Consider the following 19983-nt stretch of genomic DNA (forward strand, 5'->3'; position numbering starts at 1 on the left):
GTGACATGGGGTAATTCCTCTGCCTCAGTTTACTTTCTGTAACATTATCAACTGGGAGAAGGTTCTAAAAATTTCTAAAGTATTAGTTATTGTTTGAAATGTAGTAGGACCTAGGTCTTAATTTTTCCAAAGGTGACTTACATTTGTATATGTAAAGAGGAATGGTAGTCTGGCATGGGGTAAACACTCAGCATCAATTTCCATAATGAATTAAGGCATCTGAATGATATGGAGAACCAAGATAGCAAAAGTCAAATTGCAGCTTGAATAGAAATGCAAAGTCAAGTATCCTGGAGTCCAATTCCAGTACACTCATTCGTAACCTCTGCATTCTGAGGACATCTTGAAACTTATTATGAGATACTTCCAATGAATATGCCCTTGAAGAAACTGACCAAAGACAATTTTTACGGTAGCATTTTAGAATAAGGTAACAGTGTAGTTCTTTGAGTTCCTGAAGAACAGATTCATAGAAACCTGAATACTATATCTGTATATATTTTTGACTCAGATACGTTAATTTATAATAATAATAATACCTTGCCCTTATTTAACATTTTAAAGTCTACATTTTCATGTATTTTTCTCATAGGATATAACCAGTATATATTTTCAGAAAAAATTAGCTAATATGTATTCAGAAAGGTCAAGTGAATTGTCTAATAAATGAAAAAGTGAAAAATCAAACCCAAGACTTCCAGTTCAAAATGCAACCTTCCTTCCATGCCAGAACAGGTATCCCCATCAAGAAAAGGGAGGAGAAAATTGACCCAAATTTTACAACTACCTACGTTGTCAAATATTTTGCTAGTGACTTCAGTGACTTAGGTTATTTCATTTAACCTTCAAACTGTGGGTCCATGTTATCTCCATTTCACAAAGCAAAAGACTGAAGCTCAGAGAAGTTTAAAAAATGTGCAAGGTCATGCAACTAAAGTCAAACCCAGGATTCAAACAAAACTAGGGCTCAGACCCAGGTCTGGTTGACTCCAGAATGGAAACCCTTTCTGGTGTCCTCCATGCAATATATGTTTTGATATTTCCTTTTTTAAAAATTAAAAAAAAATTGTTAGACAAACTTCTCAACAATACTTAACTATTCTAATAGTCAATGAATATGTCTAATAGTCAATGAATATGTTATGGCTAAGAAAAAGGAAAAACAAGAGGAGGGTGTCACATACAGTAAAATAACAGAATTTCTTTTTGGTTCATTTCTTTTTTGGATTTGTGGGTGAGGTGAGGTTTTCCTGGGTTCATCTAAACAGAAAATTCTAGCAAATAGAACATCACTGTGGTGATTTCAGAGCAGTATTTATATTCTTCCTGTGCATTGGACAGGGATTTGTCATTTCACACATCCTTCACATCTTGCTGCAGTGATTTGGGAGTGTGGCAGGGCATGTATTTTCTCCTCCTTTAATTCAGCATTGCTCCAACTTTTTTCCCTATGTTTTTTTTTTTGTTTGTTTGTTACCGAGTAGACAAGCTTCGTCTACTAAGAAATCTGTCAACACTTGAAATCACGAGGATTTTTTAAAGTTAAATTTGCAAGCCATGCATTTCTTTAAGAATTCATGCCCAGAATTTCAAAGAAGTATCTAAGTTAACAGAGTTTTGCCTAGTGTATGAAGACAGTTACTAGCTCATGGTTTAAAATAAACTATGATCCATGAATCTAGCACAAAAGATAAATCATTTTAGTGGCATCTTAAATTTTAGCTTAATTTAATATTAGCAAGATTTAACTTAAAAACATTTCATGTTTAAGACTAGGGACTTGCACACTGTGGATTAGAGAATAGGTCTTTTCTTCATTGATAGTCCCCTTGTTTCTTTTAATGAATCTGAACGGACATGTTTGGAAAATAAGTTCTTGAGTTGTTTTCTTAGGAACTCATCCATAGGACATAACTGAAATTTCACAATAAAATTTACTATAAATTTTTCATATCCTAATGTGCACAACCTCAATTAAGTTCTATTTTTTTAAAAAATAGTTCTTAAAAATAGAATCTTGTGAAGGATAACTGGATTTGTTTGCTGCATATGTTTATGAAAATATTAAAGAATTATTTAATGTTATGATGTAGGTTTATAGCAAAAGACAAACTCCGACTTTACGTAACTAATCCCAACAGAGAAAACAAAGCATAAGCCAAATTTTTAACATAAGATATGAAAGGTTAATAATAGAGTGGGATAAAAAATGCATTTTCCTTTTTTCTAGATAAAATTATACAATACTGTGACAAAAAAAAAAGGAGCGAGAGAGAGAAAGAGAAAAGTAACGTAAAGAAATTCAAAATGAAAACGTAAGGACACAAATGTAGGCATGTATCTCATTACTCAGATATATGTGTGACATTAGTTTCAAATGCCCATCATAGTCTCCACTCCATAGAGATTGATAGACCTTGTTTAGAAAGTAATTATTATTATGCTCATCACAAAGCAGTATTGAGCACCTAATTGTGTGTGGTATTGTACTCAATGCTGTATGACAAATACTACACAGTATTAATTTTACAGTCTAAGAAATTAAAAGCATGGACTATTTCACAACACGGCAATTGTGAAATGGTAAACAACAACAAAAAAGGATTTGGTCACAAATATTAGAGGCTTTGCTCACAATATATTTGAGAAAACACAACACCTTCCAATTCCTAGTATCTTTTCAACCTTAACATAGTATACCAAAGCATTCTGCTGTATTCAAAGAAAGAAACAAGCATTCCATTCTAAAACTTAACTCAGGATTTTCTTAAGAAATGTTCCGTTTTCCTTAATAACAATGCCAGAAAGTCAGTATGCTAAGAAGTTGAAGATATATATTATATACAGAACATTGATTATGTTGATTACTTAGGTACTGAGAAGGAATTTCTTACTGTTTATTCACTTCCACTACTCTCTCTCAATCCCAAATTGAGTAGAAGAATTCAGTGAGTTTTTGTTTGTTTTTTATAGCTGGTGACAGTATATGTCTACATGTACACACATACTAAATTCTAAGGGAACTTGAAAGTAACTAGTGTTAGTGAAGGTGAAATTTCAGGATTAGAACTTACGTTTCTTCTTTTCATAGTCTCCCTCATATGGTAAATATTTAATTGGTGAAATAAGTACTGTTATAGAAAACCAAAACTGTGTTTATTAGAATATTAAAAACAAGGAAACTAAAGGTAAGAAAGTAAAATAATATTAAGAATGATACTTATACATAAAATACATGGAATTAGAACCTCTTTTTTTGGCCATGGTAGGGTAATATGGATCCTCTCAAATGACAAAAAGACAGCTAGACAAAATGTATAAAGTCATGGTTTTTAGGCATTGGAAAATAGGCAGCATAGGAAGATGACAAACTATGTGACCTTATAATTGCCTAGTTTCTTCCTGGAGGCAGTTTCCAAGCTGCAGCACAAGGAGGGAGAAGCCAAACAGCAACTTCTCAAGTTGAGGAGACAGAAAGTGGCGTTCAGGAAAAGCCAAGATGGCTAAAATTTGCAGAGCAGAGTACCAAAAAGGAAGGAGCTGCATACAGAAAGAGCCTTGGACATCTGTAAATGGGTGCTTTAAAATCTTTACCTGAGTACTGATTTGCATACGCATGTGAATAAACTATCAAAATCCAGGGAAATAAGTACGAGAAATAAGCATACAAAAGAAGTCCTGGTGGTCATACAGGACTCGGAATGGTTTATCTCCTGACCAGCAGAGTGAGAAGACTTTATCACACATAGAGCACTGCATAGAGCCCTCAGAAGGTCATGGCCCTAGTAGTGGGGCTAACTTAGTCCTAGATTAAAGGCTGCTCTTGATTCACTCTAACAAGGCTTAAAAATAAGGTTTGAAATGATCTTACTGAGTCCTTCTGGTGTGAAGTAACTTAACTTCGTACCAAAACAAAACCCAACATTTTTTAAAAGAATACAATAAAATATAGCAACAAGAATGTAAACTCAAAATGCCCCCGGCATTCAACAAGCATATACCAAGCATGCAAAGAAGCAGGAAAATATAACCTGTAACTAGAAGAAAAATTAAGCAATAGAAGCAGACCCCGAAATGGCAGAGGTGATGCAGTTAGTAGATAAGAACCTTAACATGGCACTTATAAATATGCTCACATACTTATGAAAGCAAAGAAACATATAAAAATGATGAGGAGAAAAAAAGGAAAATTAAAAAAAGAATCACATAGAACTCAAAGAAAAGTGAAATATAATTTCTGAAATAAAAATATGCACTGGGTGGAATTAGCAGATTGGTCACTTCAGAAGAATAGATAGTGAACTTGCAAACATAGTATTAGAAAATAATTAAATGAAGCACAAAGAGAAAAATAACTGAAAATGATAAAACAGAGCATGAATGACTTACAGAACAATACCAAGATATCTAACATACATATAATTAGAGTCCTAGAATAAAAGAAGAGGGGGACAGAAAAATATTTGCAGAAATGATGACCAAAATTTGATGAAACAATGAAACTACAGATCCAAGAAGCAAAATGTACTCCAGCAGAGTAAATATTAAAAAAAGAAAGAAACACAGGTATTAAATTGCTGAGAAACAGGTAAAGAGAAAATTGTGAACAACCAGAAAATAAAAAGAAAAAAAAGGCACATGTGCAGAGGAACACAAATGAGAATTGTAAAAGACTTCTTATTAGACACTATGCAAACCAGAAGATAATGGAGTAACATTTTCAAAATACTGACATACATAAAAAGTTACAATTCCATATCTAGAGAAGATGTCCCTCAAAAATAAAGGTGAAATAAAGATCATTTTAGACAAAAACTGTGAGATTTCATCCCAGACTTGTACTATGACACATTTTAAAGGAAATGATCCTTTATACAGAAGGAAATGACACCATGGAAAATTTGGATCTACACAAAAGAATAAAGAGTAACAGAAATGGTATGTATGTGGACAGAATTTTAAAAATCAAAAGTTTAATTTACTTAAACATATTTACTCTTTAAAACAAAAATAATGTTCATTGCGTGGTTTGTAACATATTAGTGTAAGCACAGATATATAGATCAACAGAATAGAATACAGAATCTAGAAATAGACCCATACATATGTGTTTAATAAATTTAGACAAAAGTGCAAAAGAAATTCATTGGGGAAAGGATATCTTTTTAACATATAGTGCAGGAACAATTGGATATCCATATGCAGAATAAACCTTTCCTTATGTTTACCTTACACTTATATAAAAATTGATTAAAAATGGATCATAGACCTTAACATACAAGCTAAAAGAAAAAAACAAACAGATAAATAAATAAACAAACATCTAGAATACAATATAGGAGAAAATTTTTGTCATCTTGGGTTAGGCAAAGATTTCTTGGAACACAAAAAACATGAACCAAAAAAAAATGATACGTAAGACTTCTTCAAAATTAAAAACTTTCAAAATTAAAAACTTTCATTAAAGTTTTCAGAAGACACTATTAAGAAATTGAAAAGGCAAGTCATAGACTAGAAGAAAATATGCGTAAAATAGGTACCTGACAAAGGACTTGTGTCAGAATGTATATTCTTACAACTGAATGATAAAACAATTAAAAATGAGCAAAAGAATTGAAAAGACAATTTATCAAAAAGACAGATGGCAAATAAGCACATGAAAAGATACTCATCATTATTTGTTATTCGGGAAATGCAAATTTAAACTAAAATGAGGTACCACAAACCGCCCACTGGAATAACTAAAATCGAAAGGGCTGAGCATAGGATAAGTTAGGAAGGATATGGAATAACTGGAACTTTCATCTATCACTAATGGGTACACAATTGTTGGCAGTTTGAAAAACAGTTCATCAGTGTCTCATAAAGTTAAAAGATTTATATATGAGCTATCCATCTCAATCCTAGTTAGGTACCCAAGAGAAGGTCTGTTCTGTAGGTACTGAGAAGGTTGTTAAGGGCGGAAGGCCTGGAGGCTTGCTTTCTGAAGATCATCCTCAGAGCCATAACTAGGCTGAGTAAGGACAGAGGGATTAGCTGTGGGGATATAACATAAGGGTCAATCTTTGAAATTATTGAAAATATCTAACTGCTAGAAATTGATCACTAACCCAGAAAATAAATATTACTGAAAATGATCCAGACGTTTGGACTCAGAGTTGCTGAGTAGTAATGATACCACCCAGATGGAAAACAGGGAAGAAAACATTTATTTGAAAAACTTGAGATCGGGCTGGGACTTCTCAAAAAGCTTGCAGATGGAAACCCTTGACCATGCTGATTCAGGAGGTAAGCAGAAATGGATTTTGAAGACCTTGGCATAATAAAAAATGAGACTTGAAGTTACGGAAGAAGGGGTTACATCACCAATGGAAAAATGCTTCTAAGAATGTGGTTTAAGGCCCCTTAGGGTCCACTTACCACATTTTGAGTGAGCAGGGGATTATGAGTCAACAGCAGAAACTGAAAAGGTCAGTCAAGAAAGAGAAGCATAAATAGAAGAGTACAGTTTTCAATGAACTCCCATAAGGGTTTCACAGATAGGCGTTGTAATTTTGTACATACTGGGGAAAAGTTGTTATGTGATTTAGCCAAGGTCAAGTGGATAATTTATATAAGCTGCCCAGATGTCAGGTAACTCTCCTGGCTGAAAGTTCAATGTTCTTTGCTTTAGGGAATGTTAAACACATATCAAGGTACTAATGTCAAGTATAACACTATGAAATAATTAAAGCATATCAAACTTTAAAATAAGCAGGATTCTTTTTTTTCCATATACATGACTACTAAAATGATAATTACTTGTTTATGGTATTTTGTATTGCAGATGAGATTAGGCATGGCCTTGAATTTTTTCAGTGACTCTAAGGAAATTCTAAATAGAAGGGGACTTTGCTTAATTTGTTGAGTTCTCTAGTTTAAAAGAGTGTTTTTAAATGAACATATTCTAACTATTCCCCTGGCATTAGTATTCAGGAAACTAGGAAATGTATCCCCAGGAGAAGTAATATTTAGTAGTTTTGTACTTGCAGATAATTCTGTGTGTTACTTTGAAGGATACTTGTATGAGCGTATGCATTGGACAAATGGCAGAAAGGCAAGAAAACATTTTCTTTTCTTTTTCTTTTTTGAATATAGAACTAATGAAATAGATCTGCCTTGGGTTCAGAGTTTATGCTTTTTTACTATAATCTTACACTGATAATTTAAATTAATTGCTTTGCCCACCCTTACAATAATATTTAGTCAGCCTTTCTTCTTTCATTATTATAGTTGGAGCTAAGTAAGAAAAGGAAAAAGGCTTTCGGAACTCTGAGTCAATAGGCAGCTCAGAGAGACATGGTCACCTCCTTCCCTGATGCGTAACTTCCCTGGTGTTATCTCAGTTGTAAGAACAGCAACATACACATGTGTTGGGATTGTGTGACTACCTGAATCTCTTCAAGCTGATTTATTTTGATGGTAAAACACCTGGGTCTCTGTTGGTCTACCTTTACCAAGTAATACCAGTCAAGAAAATTAAGATTTTTTCCAGGTCATGATGGAAATTGCAATGGAATATTTTGCTATTTTCTAACAGAATACGATTCTATGCACAGGATCTGGGTGATCCAGAGAGTTTCCAAGGAGTCAGATACATGTTTCAGTATACACACAAAGTAGAAGATCAGCTTTTATTGTGTTTAATATTTTGTGCATTATATTCAGCTACCCTCCCCCAAAATTCTAGGTTGTAAAACTGCAAGAATCTACTGTATTATCTCCCATGTCTTTGGTGCTAAATCAACCCAAATGAGATTTGAGTAAATGAAGAGGAAACTCTGTGTGTGCGTGCTATGGGAAGAAATAGTGGTGATTACAAGAACCATAGGAAATTTCATTGGGTTTGAATAGTATTCAGCTACATAGTAATTAGTGAGTGTTATGGAGACTGGAGCTGTAGTAGCAGGAAGTCAAAGAAGTCAATCTGTTTTGCTCCAAAAATAAATCAAAAGAATTTATCAAGAAGAAACTATCAAGAAAGAAATAGTTAGGTCAAGCTGAGTGGAAGTAAATTCACATTTTTAATATTTAAATTCACATTGACAGACACATCCGTGCTGTCTGGAAAATTATGTAAACAGCATGTTTCCCCATTTGCTATAAATGTACTGACTTGTACTGTCTAGCCAACTTTTTCATCCGTTCTTTTAATGAAAAGAGCTCTGCCTTATTTTTATTTTCTTAGTTATTATAAAATTATTTTCCAACCTCTTATTCTAATATAGCCTCTTTTTACCATATTTCTTGTCTACTTACCTTCAAAGTGCCTTCAATATGACTAACAGATTAAAAGAGTGTTTAAAACATCCATTAAAATTTCACAGGGCAGAGAGTTAACATCAGCAGTTGTGGACACAGTTAACTATGAGAGCTGGTAGATGTTCAGAACGCATGGGGAGCCAGAGTTAGAGAAGCAGGGGAAGAAGGACAGAAGGACCGAGGCTGAGGGTCATGGTGGATGGTGTGGAGTAAGGGGAAATACTGCTGAGTTTGTTAGAAAACTTTGACTCTGTTCCCTTTGTGCTGCCAATCAGCAGTCTGCCCTAGAACAGATCATCACACTTTTTTCGTAGTTTTTTTATCTGGTTAGTGAAGAGGTCCACTCAACTCCCTTCTAGCTCTAGAATTTCACGATCCACTGCAAAGATATAACTATTCAGATATGACAGGGTCTTATTAATTAGTTGCTTATTTTGAACTTGGTTTAACTGGTTTTCTGTAACTGTCCACACTCACAACAGGGAGATTCAGAGTCAATTTAGTAATAATTATTGAGCATGGCACTGCTGACTACATATTGAGAGAGCACCAATAAATGTTTACCTTGAGTTACAGCATTGGTGAAGACAGCATTATATCCAGGAGTGTCTCAGTGATCTGTGATTCAAAATAATGCTATGGGTTAAAGGGCCCCTTCCCAACAGATTACAAAGCATAAATATGTTAACAATGTGGGTCAGTGCTTGAGTTACTTCTCTAAACAGATTGGTAGGCCACGTGTATGTTAAGTGTACTATAATACAGAAAATCAATTACTGCACCCTGCAGTGTATAACAGGGTGAAGCCATTAAACATTTCATCAGGAAATTGCAGAGTACAGCTGTAAAGTTCTTTATTGTTGGAAAGCCATCATTACGATACTACTTACTAGGTATTTACCACCAGCTTGTAAAACCCACATGGCAAGTTGCATAGTAAGCTCGATAACACTGAACACTACCGAAACCATTTGGTGGAGGAGACAGTTTAGAGGGTAGTAATGGGGAATAAAAGCCAAATGTTTTCATGGGGAAGACTGCCTATGTCAGCTCTACTGCTGAAATCTGTCCATGATACTAAAAAGAAAAAAAGGTCTCCTGCCTCTATTTTTTTTTTTTTGAAGAGATATGTCATTCTTTAGCCTTTAACTCTGTTTAAAATACAAAATAAACATAGTCTGATTACATTTTCTTTAAAGGTGTATTTGGAATTACTTGAAAGGCACAGCAGGGAGATGGTGTTCAAATGATAATCCCCAGGGAAATACATCTCCAAAGACAGGATCTGGAACTAAAAGAGAGTGGGATGAGGAGACAGATGGTGTTTACAATGCATATAGAACCTCAGCATTAACTTTAGAATAGAACTCAAGGCCTTGGCGGAAACCCAAACCAAACTATTTTCCATTGATACGTATGAATCATTTTCTCTCTCTGTTGCCTGCACCTTTAACACCATCCACACCACTTAAGTGACAGCAAATCCGCCACTGACCTTTTCAAGGCTCTGTGCTGAACCCCTGTCAATTTCTTTCCAGACAGAGCTTTTCGTACATGCCTTCAAGGATCAGCTGGTCAGAAGTGCCCTTTTAGCACTTTACACTGCCAGGCCAGGAGGTGTCCTTAAGAAGCCGCCCTCTCCTAAGAACAGCACAGAGGAGAGCAGTTCCCAGGACCCACCCCCGCCGATGAGAAGGCAGGACTCCATACCGCATCATTCGGACTACGATGAGGAAGAGTGGGTAAGTTTTTAATTTTTTTTTTTACATAGCCTGCCTCTCCGTGTCTAGTCCTGAAAGCAAGAATGTTAAAAAAAAAAAAAAAAAACTCTGCTTTTTATGAAAACAAGTCAGAAAGCAGTCATAATACAGATTGTGGATAAATAGGTTACATTTTTCCCAGGGGCAAATGATAAAATGAAGATTTTATTCCTGATCACATTTACTTGACGTGAAAACCTATTTGCTCTCAAATAGCTTCTATATATAACATATACATTATATATATTATATATATATATAATGCAGTCAAAGAATAAATATCTCCAAGAAATGTCATCAAAACAAGGATGCCACAATTGCAAGACTCTATAATATCAATACTTTTCCTTATTTATTGCCAAGGTAATATAAACCATTAAAATTATTTTTTAGAAAATAAGTCAATAATCATCCATAATCTACTCCTTAGATGCAACAAGTATCTTCATTGGTGCAATCCAGCGTGTAAGTTCTGGACACACTTGAAAAAGTGTTAACATTTATATGGCAGTGAACACAAAGATCTCTTAAATCCTTCTTGTTCATGGGTTCTATTATTTTTTAAAAAAAGATGTAGCGCTGGGCTTCCCTGGTGGCGCAGTGGTTGAGAGTCCGCCTGCCGATGCAGGGGACACGGGTTCGTGCCCCGGTCCGGGAAGATCCCACATGCCGCGGAGCGGCTGGGCCCGTGAGCCATGGCCGCTGAGCCTGCACATCCGCGTCCGGAGCCTGTGCTCCACAACGGGAGAGACCACAACAGTGAGAGGCCCGCGTAACGCAAAAAAAAAAAAAAAAAAAGATGTTACTCCAGGTGGCTCTAAAATTGGCAGGAGAATGGCCACATAAAAGCACCTGAAAAAATAACTAGCAAAGACACATAAACCAAAGAAGCCAACATGGTGATAGGAACTGTAGGTGGGCAGAATAAGACAGGAAAAAATCAAGGTTTCTCTCTCTGGGTGAGAGGGAACAGTGTGTTTTTCCTGAATCAATGCATATTCATTATCCAAGAACCTTTTGAAGTATATGCACATCACACACACACACACACACACACACACACACACACACACACAGAAGGAAACGCTTTACTGAATCATATGTTAAACCAAGAAAATGCTGTAGTATGCTAGCTGTATTAGATGTTAAATAGTTAACGATTACTTTTCCTGCCACCCTAAATTTAAAAGTGTTTGGGTAGTAAATTATTTGAAAGGCGCAGGCCTCTCAAAAAAATTGCTGTCTGAAGCACTGTGAAGTGATACCTGCTCTTTCTTTTGATAAAAGTTCTATCACAGGAAAGACAGAGCTGGGCTCCGTGAGGTAAATGCTGAATAAGTATTTGTTGTTGCTGATTAAGATTGCATTTCTCCCACTGCATCATTTTCAAAAGAGCAAATCTAATATTTCTTCCTTGTACTGTCACCTTCTTCTTCAATTTATTCATAGCTCCAAGGCGTGCATACCTCTTAACCTCTCTGAAGTTCAATTTTTTTCAACTGTAAAGTGAAAATAACAGCACCTGTTCTGTTTAGCTCTTAGTGTGGTCCTAAGATAAATGATTTACCTGTGTGACAATGCCCCATGACCTGGAAAAGCCCAGGCCAATGCATTGTATTACTTTAATATTATTGCTGTATGTTTTCTTTTTTAAGATATGTAAATTATATAATCTTATTATGAGGATCAGTACTACTCCTTGAGATAAATGGGAGAATGGGGTAGATCATAAATTCGGAATGTGAATTTGAAAGAGTGCGGGTAGATATAGAACTTGTATTTCATTTAAATAAACATACAGTGAACTTTTTGACAAATGACTGCCATTTTTTATTAAGTTGAGGGAGAGTTTTGGAACTGGGTATCTTTTGTTTTCGTAATTTTCACCTTATTGTGTTATGCAAACACACTCCCACACCTCACCCTCCTCCTGTGGCTCCAATCACCCCTCTCCTTCCCTCCCTCCTTTTAGATAACTTGTGAGAACTTCTATATCCACAGGTGCTCCAAAAGGGAAGATAAGTCAGATCATTAGGTCCTAGAGCTCAGAGTCTAGTGGTAGATAAAAATATGTTAATAAATAGTTAAAATGTTGTGATAGGGATGGAGAGAGACAGGTGGGAAAAGGTTGACTCTGCTAATGTGACTTCAGATCAACATTTTAAATACAGAAACTTTTTATGATGGGAAAGTGGGAGAGAGTAGGAAACATGGTGAGTTGAGGTCTATGGTGAAGCATTTGGTGCAGTGGGTGTTACTGAGCTCTTGTTCTGCCTGGGTTACTGTGCCACGTGCTGGGGAAACATAGGTGACCCGCCCACGGCTGCGAGGGCTCCATGACCTATTCAGGGCTCTGGAGACACCAATGGCAACGACAGTGCAATTTAGGATTATACACAGGATGAAGTGGGAGTCTGGTGGTCAGGATGGGATCTCCAGAAGTAATTCCTGAGATATAAATGTGAATAGAAGTTAACAATGTGAGAAAGAAGATGAGGTGACCCTTTAGACAGGAACACTTCAGCTGACATAGGTCGTGTGTGTGTCTGTTAGTTGCTTACTTGTTTTGTTTTAAAGGTCGTGAAATTGACTGTGTTTATCACTCCAAAGGCCATGTAAGAGGCTAAGAGACTGAGAGGCTATTACTGATAGAACAAGGTCCTTACAAAGAAGAGAAGATGATCCATTCAAGCAGGCAGGTGGAGGACGAGTCCTGGGCAGAAGTGTGCTCCTCAGCTGAGACCGCAGGGAAGGTGTAAAAATGGATTTTACTTTTGTGAGGGTGCGTGGGCCTGGATGGCTTCTTTGTTCTTTGCTTGAAATATTTTTCTCCAGGTTTATTGAGCTATAACTGACATATAACACTGCATTAGTGTAAGGTGTACAACAAAATGATTTTATACATATATATAATCACCACAATATATTTAAACATCCATCAACTCATAGGATTACAATTTTCTTTTCTTAGGATGAAAACTTTGAGACTCATTCTCTTAGCAACTTTCAAATATACAGTACAGTGTTGTTGACTATAGTCACCATGTTTTACATTACATCCCTAGGACTTACTTATCTCATAACTGGAAGTTTGTACCTTTTGACCCCCTTCACCCATTTTGTCTCCCCCTCCTCAGCTCTGGCAACAACCCATCTATTCTCTGTTTCTATGAGTTTGTTATTTTTTTTATTTTATTTTTTTTGCGTTACGCGGGCCTCTCACTGTTTTGGCCTCTCCCATTACGGAGCACAGGCTCCGGACGTGCAGGCTCAGAGGCCATGGCTCACGGGCCCAGCCCCTCCGTGGCATGTGGGATCTTCCCGGACCGGGGCACGAACCCACGTCCCCTGCATCGGCAGGCAGACTCCCAACCACTGCGCCACCAGGGAAGCCCTGAGTTTGTATTTTTTCTATTCTGTGTGTAAGTGAGATCATGGTATCTGTCTTTCTTTGTCTGACTTATTTCACTTAGCATAATGCCCTCAAGACCCATCCATGTTGGGGCAAACAGCAGAATTTCCTTCTTTTTTATGGCTGAATAATACACACACACACACACACACACACACACACACACACATATATATGTGTATATATATATATATATACATCACATTTTCTTTATTCATGCATTTGTCAATGCACACTTAGGTTGTTTCCACATCTCAACTATTATAAATAATGCTGCAATGAACACGGTGGTGCAGGTGTCTCTTTGAGACAGTGATTTTGTTTCTTTCCAATATATACCCAGGAGTGGAATTGCTGGATTATAAGGTGGTTCTATTTTTAATTTTTGGAGGAACCCTCATCCTGTTTTCCATAATGGCTGCACCAATTTATATTCCCGCCAACAGTGCCCATGGGTTCCCTTTTCTCCACCTCCTGGCCAGCACTTGTTATCTACTATGTGTTTGATGACAGCTGTTCTAACAGGTGTGGGGTGTCTCTCATTGTGGTTTTGATTTGCATTTCCCTGATGATTAATGATGTCGAGCACCTTTTTGCGTGTTCTTTGGAAAAATGTCTGTTCGGTTCCTCCGCCCTTCTTTAATTATGTGTTCTGTTTTGTTCTTGGCTATTGAATTATATGAGTTCTTTTTATATTTTAGATATTAACCTGCATGACTTATTTTATCATAAAAGCAGAACCATGTTCAGAAGAGGGCAGAGAGGACAGGCTGAGGAGAGCGGTGAAAGTTTCGAATAGGCACCAAAGAAAGTGGGTAGAGTGCTTATTATCAACATTTGAAAGAAATAGGAAATTCCAGTGCTTGTGAGGGCTGGCCAATATTCCAGTAGGAGTCTGCATGGTTGCTGGCTCACCTTCAGTCATTCACTTGGGAATACCTTGGTAGGAAAAAGTCTGCCTGATTTTTTTTTCCAGTTGATGCAGGAGTGCCTTCTCAGTTTCCCAGGGTTTTTTGGTTAGGGGAGGGTAATAATGATCTGCATCTTCCTCTTTACCTCCTTTCATACAATTTCTGAGTTTCTTCCAGAACCCACTATTTCTAGAAAGCATATAAATGCTCTGATAAATTTATCACGATTACAAGGAGAATCTTTCCCACTCAGAAAAGTTACTTCTAACTCTCTTCTCCTAATATAATTTTACTCTATTTGCAAACAATAACCAAGTTTGATTGTTATATAACAATTGTTATTGACGTTCCTTAGCAACCACTTTCTATTACAAATATCCCTTTGTTAAGAGATGGAAATCCCTTATTTAAAAAAATTCACCAAAGTCATAACCATTTAACATTATTTTCAAATCTTTATCTAACTTAGAAAAGTTGAGTAACTCCAAAGAAAATGTAGCTAATTAGAAATGCCTTTAGAGACTGTGCTATTAAATGAATTGGAAACATAATTTTGTGTACCACTTTTCTTAGTTAATTAAGTGTTAGAAAAGTTTCAGCACTGATTACAAGTCTAGTCAACTTCCTGAAATAATTCAATGTTTTAAACAATTAATTTAATTGGGTTTCTGTGACAAACAAAAATATTCTCTGATCATGTAGGTTGATTTAGGTTTGCACATAAGATTAAAGTAGTTCCGTTTTATTTAATTTCTGGCAGGGACTGTAGGTTTAACAACTACCTAACTTGAACAACTGCATTTAGCTTCTAATAATAAATATTTGGAAAGTGAGTTCATGTTAGTAAATTACTCTTGAGTTCTACTGAGCTGATGCCTATAAAACACCTTTCTTTTGGAGGTCAGGAGAATCTCTGTTAACTCTCTATCAGTGTGAGAAGGTTCTTTCTCTGTTCAGCTTGTTTGTTGGCAAAGTTGATGACATATGAATCTGGATAATAATTATCTAGTCAATAAGGAAGAGATTGAAACTAAAATGATCACTGACCAAAAAAAAGTCTGTTATTTGCTGAATTTTACTTATTAAATAATTGTGAGCTTTAAAGGTTGATTTTCGTGAAAAGTTAGTAAACAATTAACCCACAGAGGAATATTGGGATTTTATGACAATCTGTGCAAAGAAATAGACTAATATCGTATTCTTCATCTTTTAGCTGGTAAAGATGACATATTGCTTTTCTGTCGCTACATCTCTACAACAGATGCTCCCAACAGCTGGGATTCCAAGATTAGTTTGTCCAAAATGTGAAGGCATGTCAACCAACCAAAGTATTAAGTTGACCCAGTTTTTGTGGCTTCCAGTAATTATGCTGTTCTCTAGAACACTGTGATTTAACTTCAACATTACTACACTGACGGGTTTGGGACTAAATCTGCCTACCCTCATTCAGTAATTGTTAAAGAAAAAAGATACACTTCTGATCTTTTATATTCTGATCCATTCCAGCAAAGTGCAGGACTAAGAAAACTGTTGTTATTATGTAGCCATATCCCAAACCCATTTTTCAGTTGAACTACATTTGTATATCAGGCAACGATTCCGCATCCAGATTAGCCACTTAATTTCCCTTCTTCATGTTGTAAATGTAAATCAGATTTAAAATTAGTTTCCATTCTTAAGCTAGCTAGTTTCCATTCTTTGCTATGTATTATTATGGCAAAATGTGTTTATGTCACATAAGCACAATAGATGGTTCGCATTAATCCATATACGTTTTCAGTCATTTCATAGTTTATAGAAACAATAGCACAAATTCAGTAATACTTATGTCCGACATCCTCTGAATAAAGTCTCTGTACAACCTGAAAAAAATTGTGGTTTCTCTGTAATTCAGTATTCCCGAAGATTGAATTTTGGAATAAGACTTACATCTTTCTGGTATGTTCTTTACCAACTTCTCACAGTTCATTTTCTACTACACCTTTCTCTAATGATGTGTAGAACAAATATGAATGTTTCAGTTTGACAGGAGTATTGATAGAGCTATTTATATTGTCAACATTGGTAGCAGTGAGCATACGTGGCTGCAAAATATTACTAACTGTTAAGGACAAAACTTATCTAGCCGGTTTCCTCCTCCACAAACAATCTGCAGTGATCTGTATTCTCAACTTCTCTTGCCAGATTCTGTCTCCATCTTAGAACTTACCTCTAGGGAAGATAGTTAAGGTCATGCATAATGCAGAGGTACCTATGCAAATTCATATTCCAAAGCACTTCTGTTCAGTTCTCTGGCTGCCTAGAATTATGCTATGTGAAACCATTGACCTGATCTTAATAAGAAGGAAATAAATCATTCTCATTGTTTAAAAGTAATGAATTCTTATAGACAACTGGATACTAATCTGTGATTTATCTTTTCTAAAGCAATACCTTACGACTTAGTTACGTGAATCAGTAAAATGTCCACTAAAATAGGGCCATTTATTTCCAAATTTTCTGTTATTGATACACAGATAGAGATGTATGTATATATACATATGTATGCATTCAACTCCAAAACATTTTGTATAATAAAGCTTTATTTATTTATTTATTTTTTTTTTTTCGGTGTGTGGGCCTCTCACTGTCGTGGCCTCTCCCGTTGCGGAGCACATGCTCCGGATGCGCAGGCTCAGCGGCCATGGCTCACGGGCCCAGCCGCTCCGCGGCATGTGGGATCTTCCCGGACCGGGGCACGAACCCGCGTCCCCTGCATCGGCAGGCGGACTCTCAACCACTGAGCCACCAGGGAAGCCCTAAAGCATTATTCTTGCACCCCATGATCACAGCCTCGTGAATGCTGAATTATAATCAGTTGTTTATATATCTGTTTCTTCCATGTGCTCATCAACTTTATAAACTCCTAAAGGGCAAAGACAGTGTTGTGCTCACTTTTGTGTTTATGTGCAGAGCACTTGCACATAAAAGGTACCCAATACTCATCTGTAGAATAAATTAATGACTTTGAAATTTCCCCTCAAGTTATTATTCTTTTTTTTTTTTTAACATCTTTATTGGAGTATAATTGCTTTACAATGATATGTTAGTTTCAGCTTCACAACAAAATGAATCAGTTATATATATACATATATTCCCATATCTCTTCCCGCTTGCGTCTCCCTCCCTCCCACCCTCCCTATCCCACCCCTCCAGGCGGTCACAAAGCACCGAGCTGATCTCCCTGTGCTATGCGGCTGCTTCCCACTAGCTATCTACCTTACGTTTGGTAGTGTATATATGTCCATGCCTCTTTATCGCTTTGTCACCGTTTACCCTTCCCCCTCCCCATAGCCTCAAGTCCATTCTCTAGTAAGTCTGTGTCTTTATTCCTGTTTCACCCCTAGGATTTTCATAACATTTTTTTTTTAAATTCCATATATATGTGTTAGCATACGGTATTTTTCTCTCTCTTTCTGACTTACTTCACTCTGTATGACAGACTCTAGGTCTATCCACCTCATTACAAATAGCTCAATTTCGTCTCTTTTTATGGCTGAGTAATATTCCATTGTATATATGTGCCACATCTTCTTTATCCATTCATCCGATGATGGACACTTAGGTTGTTTCCATCTCTGGACTATTGTAAATAGAGCTGCAATGAACATTTTGGTACATGACTCTTTTTGAATTATGGTTTTCTCAGGGTATATGCCCAGTAGTGGGATTGCTGGGTCATATGGTAGTTCTATTTGTAGCTTTTTAAGGAACCTCCATACTGTTCTCCACAGTGGCTGTATCAATTTACATTCCCACCAACAGTGTAAGAGGGTTCCCTTTTCTCCACACCCTCTCCAGCATTTATTGTTTCTAGATTTTTTGATGATGGCCATTCTGACTGGTGTGAGATGATATCTCATTGTAGTTTTGATTTGCATTTCTCTCATGATTAGTGATGTTGAGCAAGTTATTATTCTTGTCTACCTTCTTATTTGGCTGGAAACGGAACAATTAAATTTAATATAACTCTGCACCATGTCAGGTATCTTTTCCTCCATTAGAATTCATGAGTTTTTTGGAGGATTTTCTTTCTCTCTTACAATCAAAAGTACCCAGTTAAATTCCTCTCTCCTTAGTGGATATTTCGCAGAGTCATAATCAACTCTGAGGTGACTGTTCCAAGTCATCTTCTCAATTATCCTCAAACATAGAAAGTGGTGAAAATTCAGGATGGACACAAAACATCATCAGACATGACCAAAGTTAAGAACATGATGAGTTAAGGCCTCCAGCAGCTTCCAGAAACCCAGTGGTGGTGATTTTCATTTTATTTGATTATTCATGTGCCGATTACAAAGGGCCCGGTTACACAGAAATAATTTCAGATGTTTACCTGCAAATATGAATTGGAAGCAACCATCTTCCCCTTGTCCCAGCTCTTTCTTTTTCCTTCCTACGTCACACCTAACAGGGTTGCCTGGTTTTGTTCCTCTTGCTATGAGGAGGGGACATTGAAAGCATCTATTCTCCCCATCAGAAAGGACAGGGAGAATTAGGCCAGTTGTTCTCTGTATGGCAATGACAAGTGTTCTGGCATCTGTTTTCCTGATGGATGGGAAACCCTCCTGACCTTCTCCAGTCCATTTCCCCCAGGAGAAATGTGCTCTGAATACTTTTCTGATATTAAAGTCCACAAAAGGTGATTAGGCAAAGTTCATGACTGTCAAAATGTACAAATGTCCTATTCCAATAAAGATGTTAAAAAAAATTTTTTTTAATAAATAAAGAAAAGAAACCCCAAAGGAGACCTTTATGGGCATGCGTATTCATGAAATCCTACCAATTTCTAGATTTTCCCACCTGCAATTAATACATTCACCTTCAGCCCCCTGTTTTATGGTACCTAATACAGTGTTTTATACATACCAGTTCAATGTATTTTTCAGAATTAGTCAGAATAAGTGAATGGATGGATTTGCTGAATCAGCAATTCATCTTCCAACTCAAATTAGTGTTTTTAACAGAGGTATTTTCTTCTTATTCATGAAATGGTGATTTTCCTGTGGTTTTATAATGGATCGTATCATCTCCCTTGGATACTTTGCTGATTGTTACAATGCCTGGTTTAGTGTCAGAGAGTTTGATATGCCTGTATATAATGATTATGCAAACTTGCATACACACACTTTAGAAATGTATGATTACATTTAAATCAAGTGCCTTTAAACTTTAATACATTCTGATGTGAATAGTGAGATATTATTCCTAAGTAGACATTTTTGAATACACCAAAGTTAATGAATAGTTAAAAGAAATGCCGAGGTCTATACAGGCAGACTATTGTCTTGCTATATCAGGGTACATTCAGTGAAAAAAAAAAATCAGTCCTGGAAATTGGTTGCATGCAGCACGCTCACTGATGTCATATAATTCAGCCAGTTGTACGACTATTTGATGGTGTGTGGCTGACACGCAATTACCAATTTAAAATTAACATCTTTAGTCAATCAGTGATTTATTTTTATTTATTATTAAACAAAAGCTTTATTTCATATTTTCACTGAATTGAAAACTTTAGCTTGATGTGACACATATTAGGGTGAACTCAACCATTCAG

At 36.3% G+C, this 19983-nt stretch overlaps 1 protein-coding gene across 7 annotated transcripts in view; it reads left to right on the forward strand.

Annotated features, from left to right (window-relative positions):
- Window positions 1–19983, forward strand: part of INPP4B (inositol polyphosphate-4-phosphatase type II B) — a 583153-nt gene that overhangs the window by 446849 nt on the left and 116321 nt on the right. For all 7 annotated transcript variants that reach the window (XM_082838508.1, XM_082838506.1, XM_082838512.1 and 4 more), the window contains one exon: window positions 9840–10043. In XM_082838508.1, coding sequence (XP_082694634.1) covers window positions 9840–10043 — 204 coding nt within the window. The remainder of the gene's footprint in view (window positions 1–9839; window positions 10044–19983) is intronic.

The sequence above is a fragment of the Leucopleurus acutus genome, assembly GCF_964270905.1.
Source record: "Leucopleurus acutus genome assembly, chromosome: 4".
NCBI classification, from domain to species: Eukaryota; Metazoa; Chordata; class Mammalia; order Artiodactyla; family Delphinidae; genus Leucopleurus; species Leucopleurus acutus.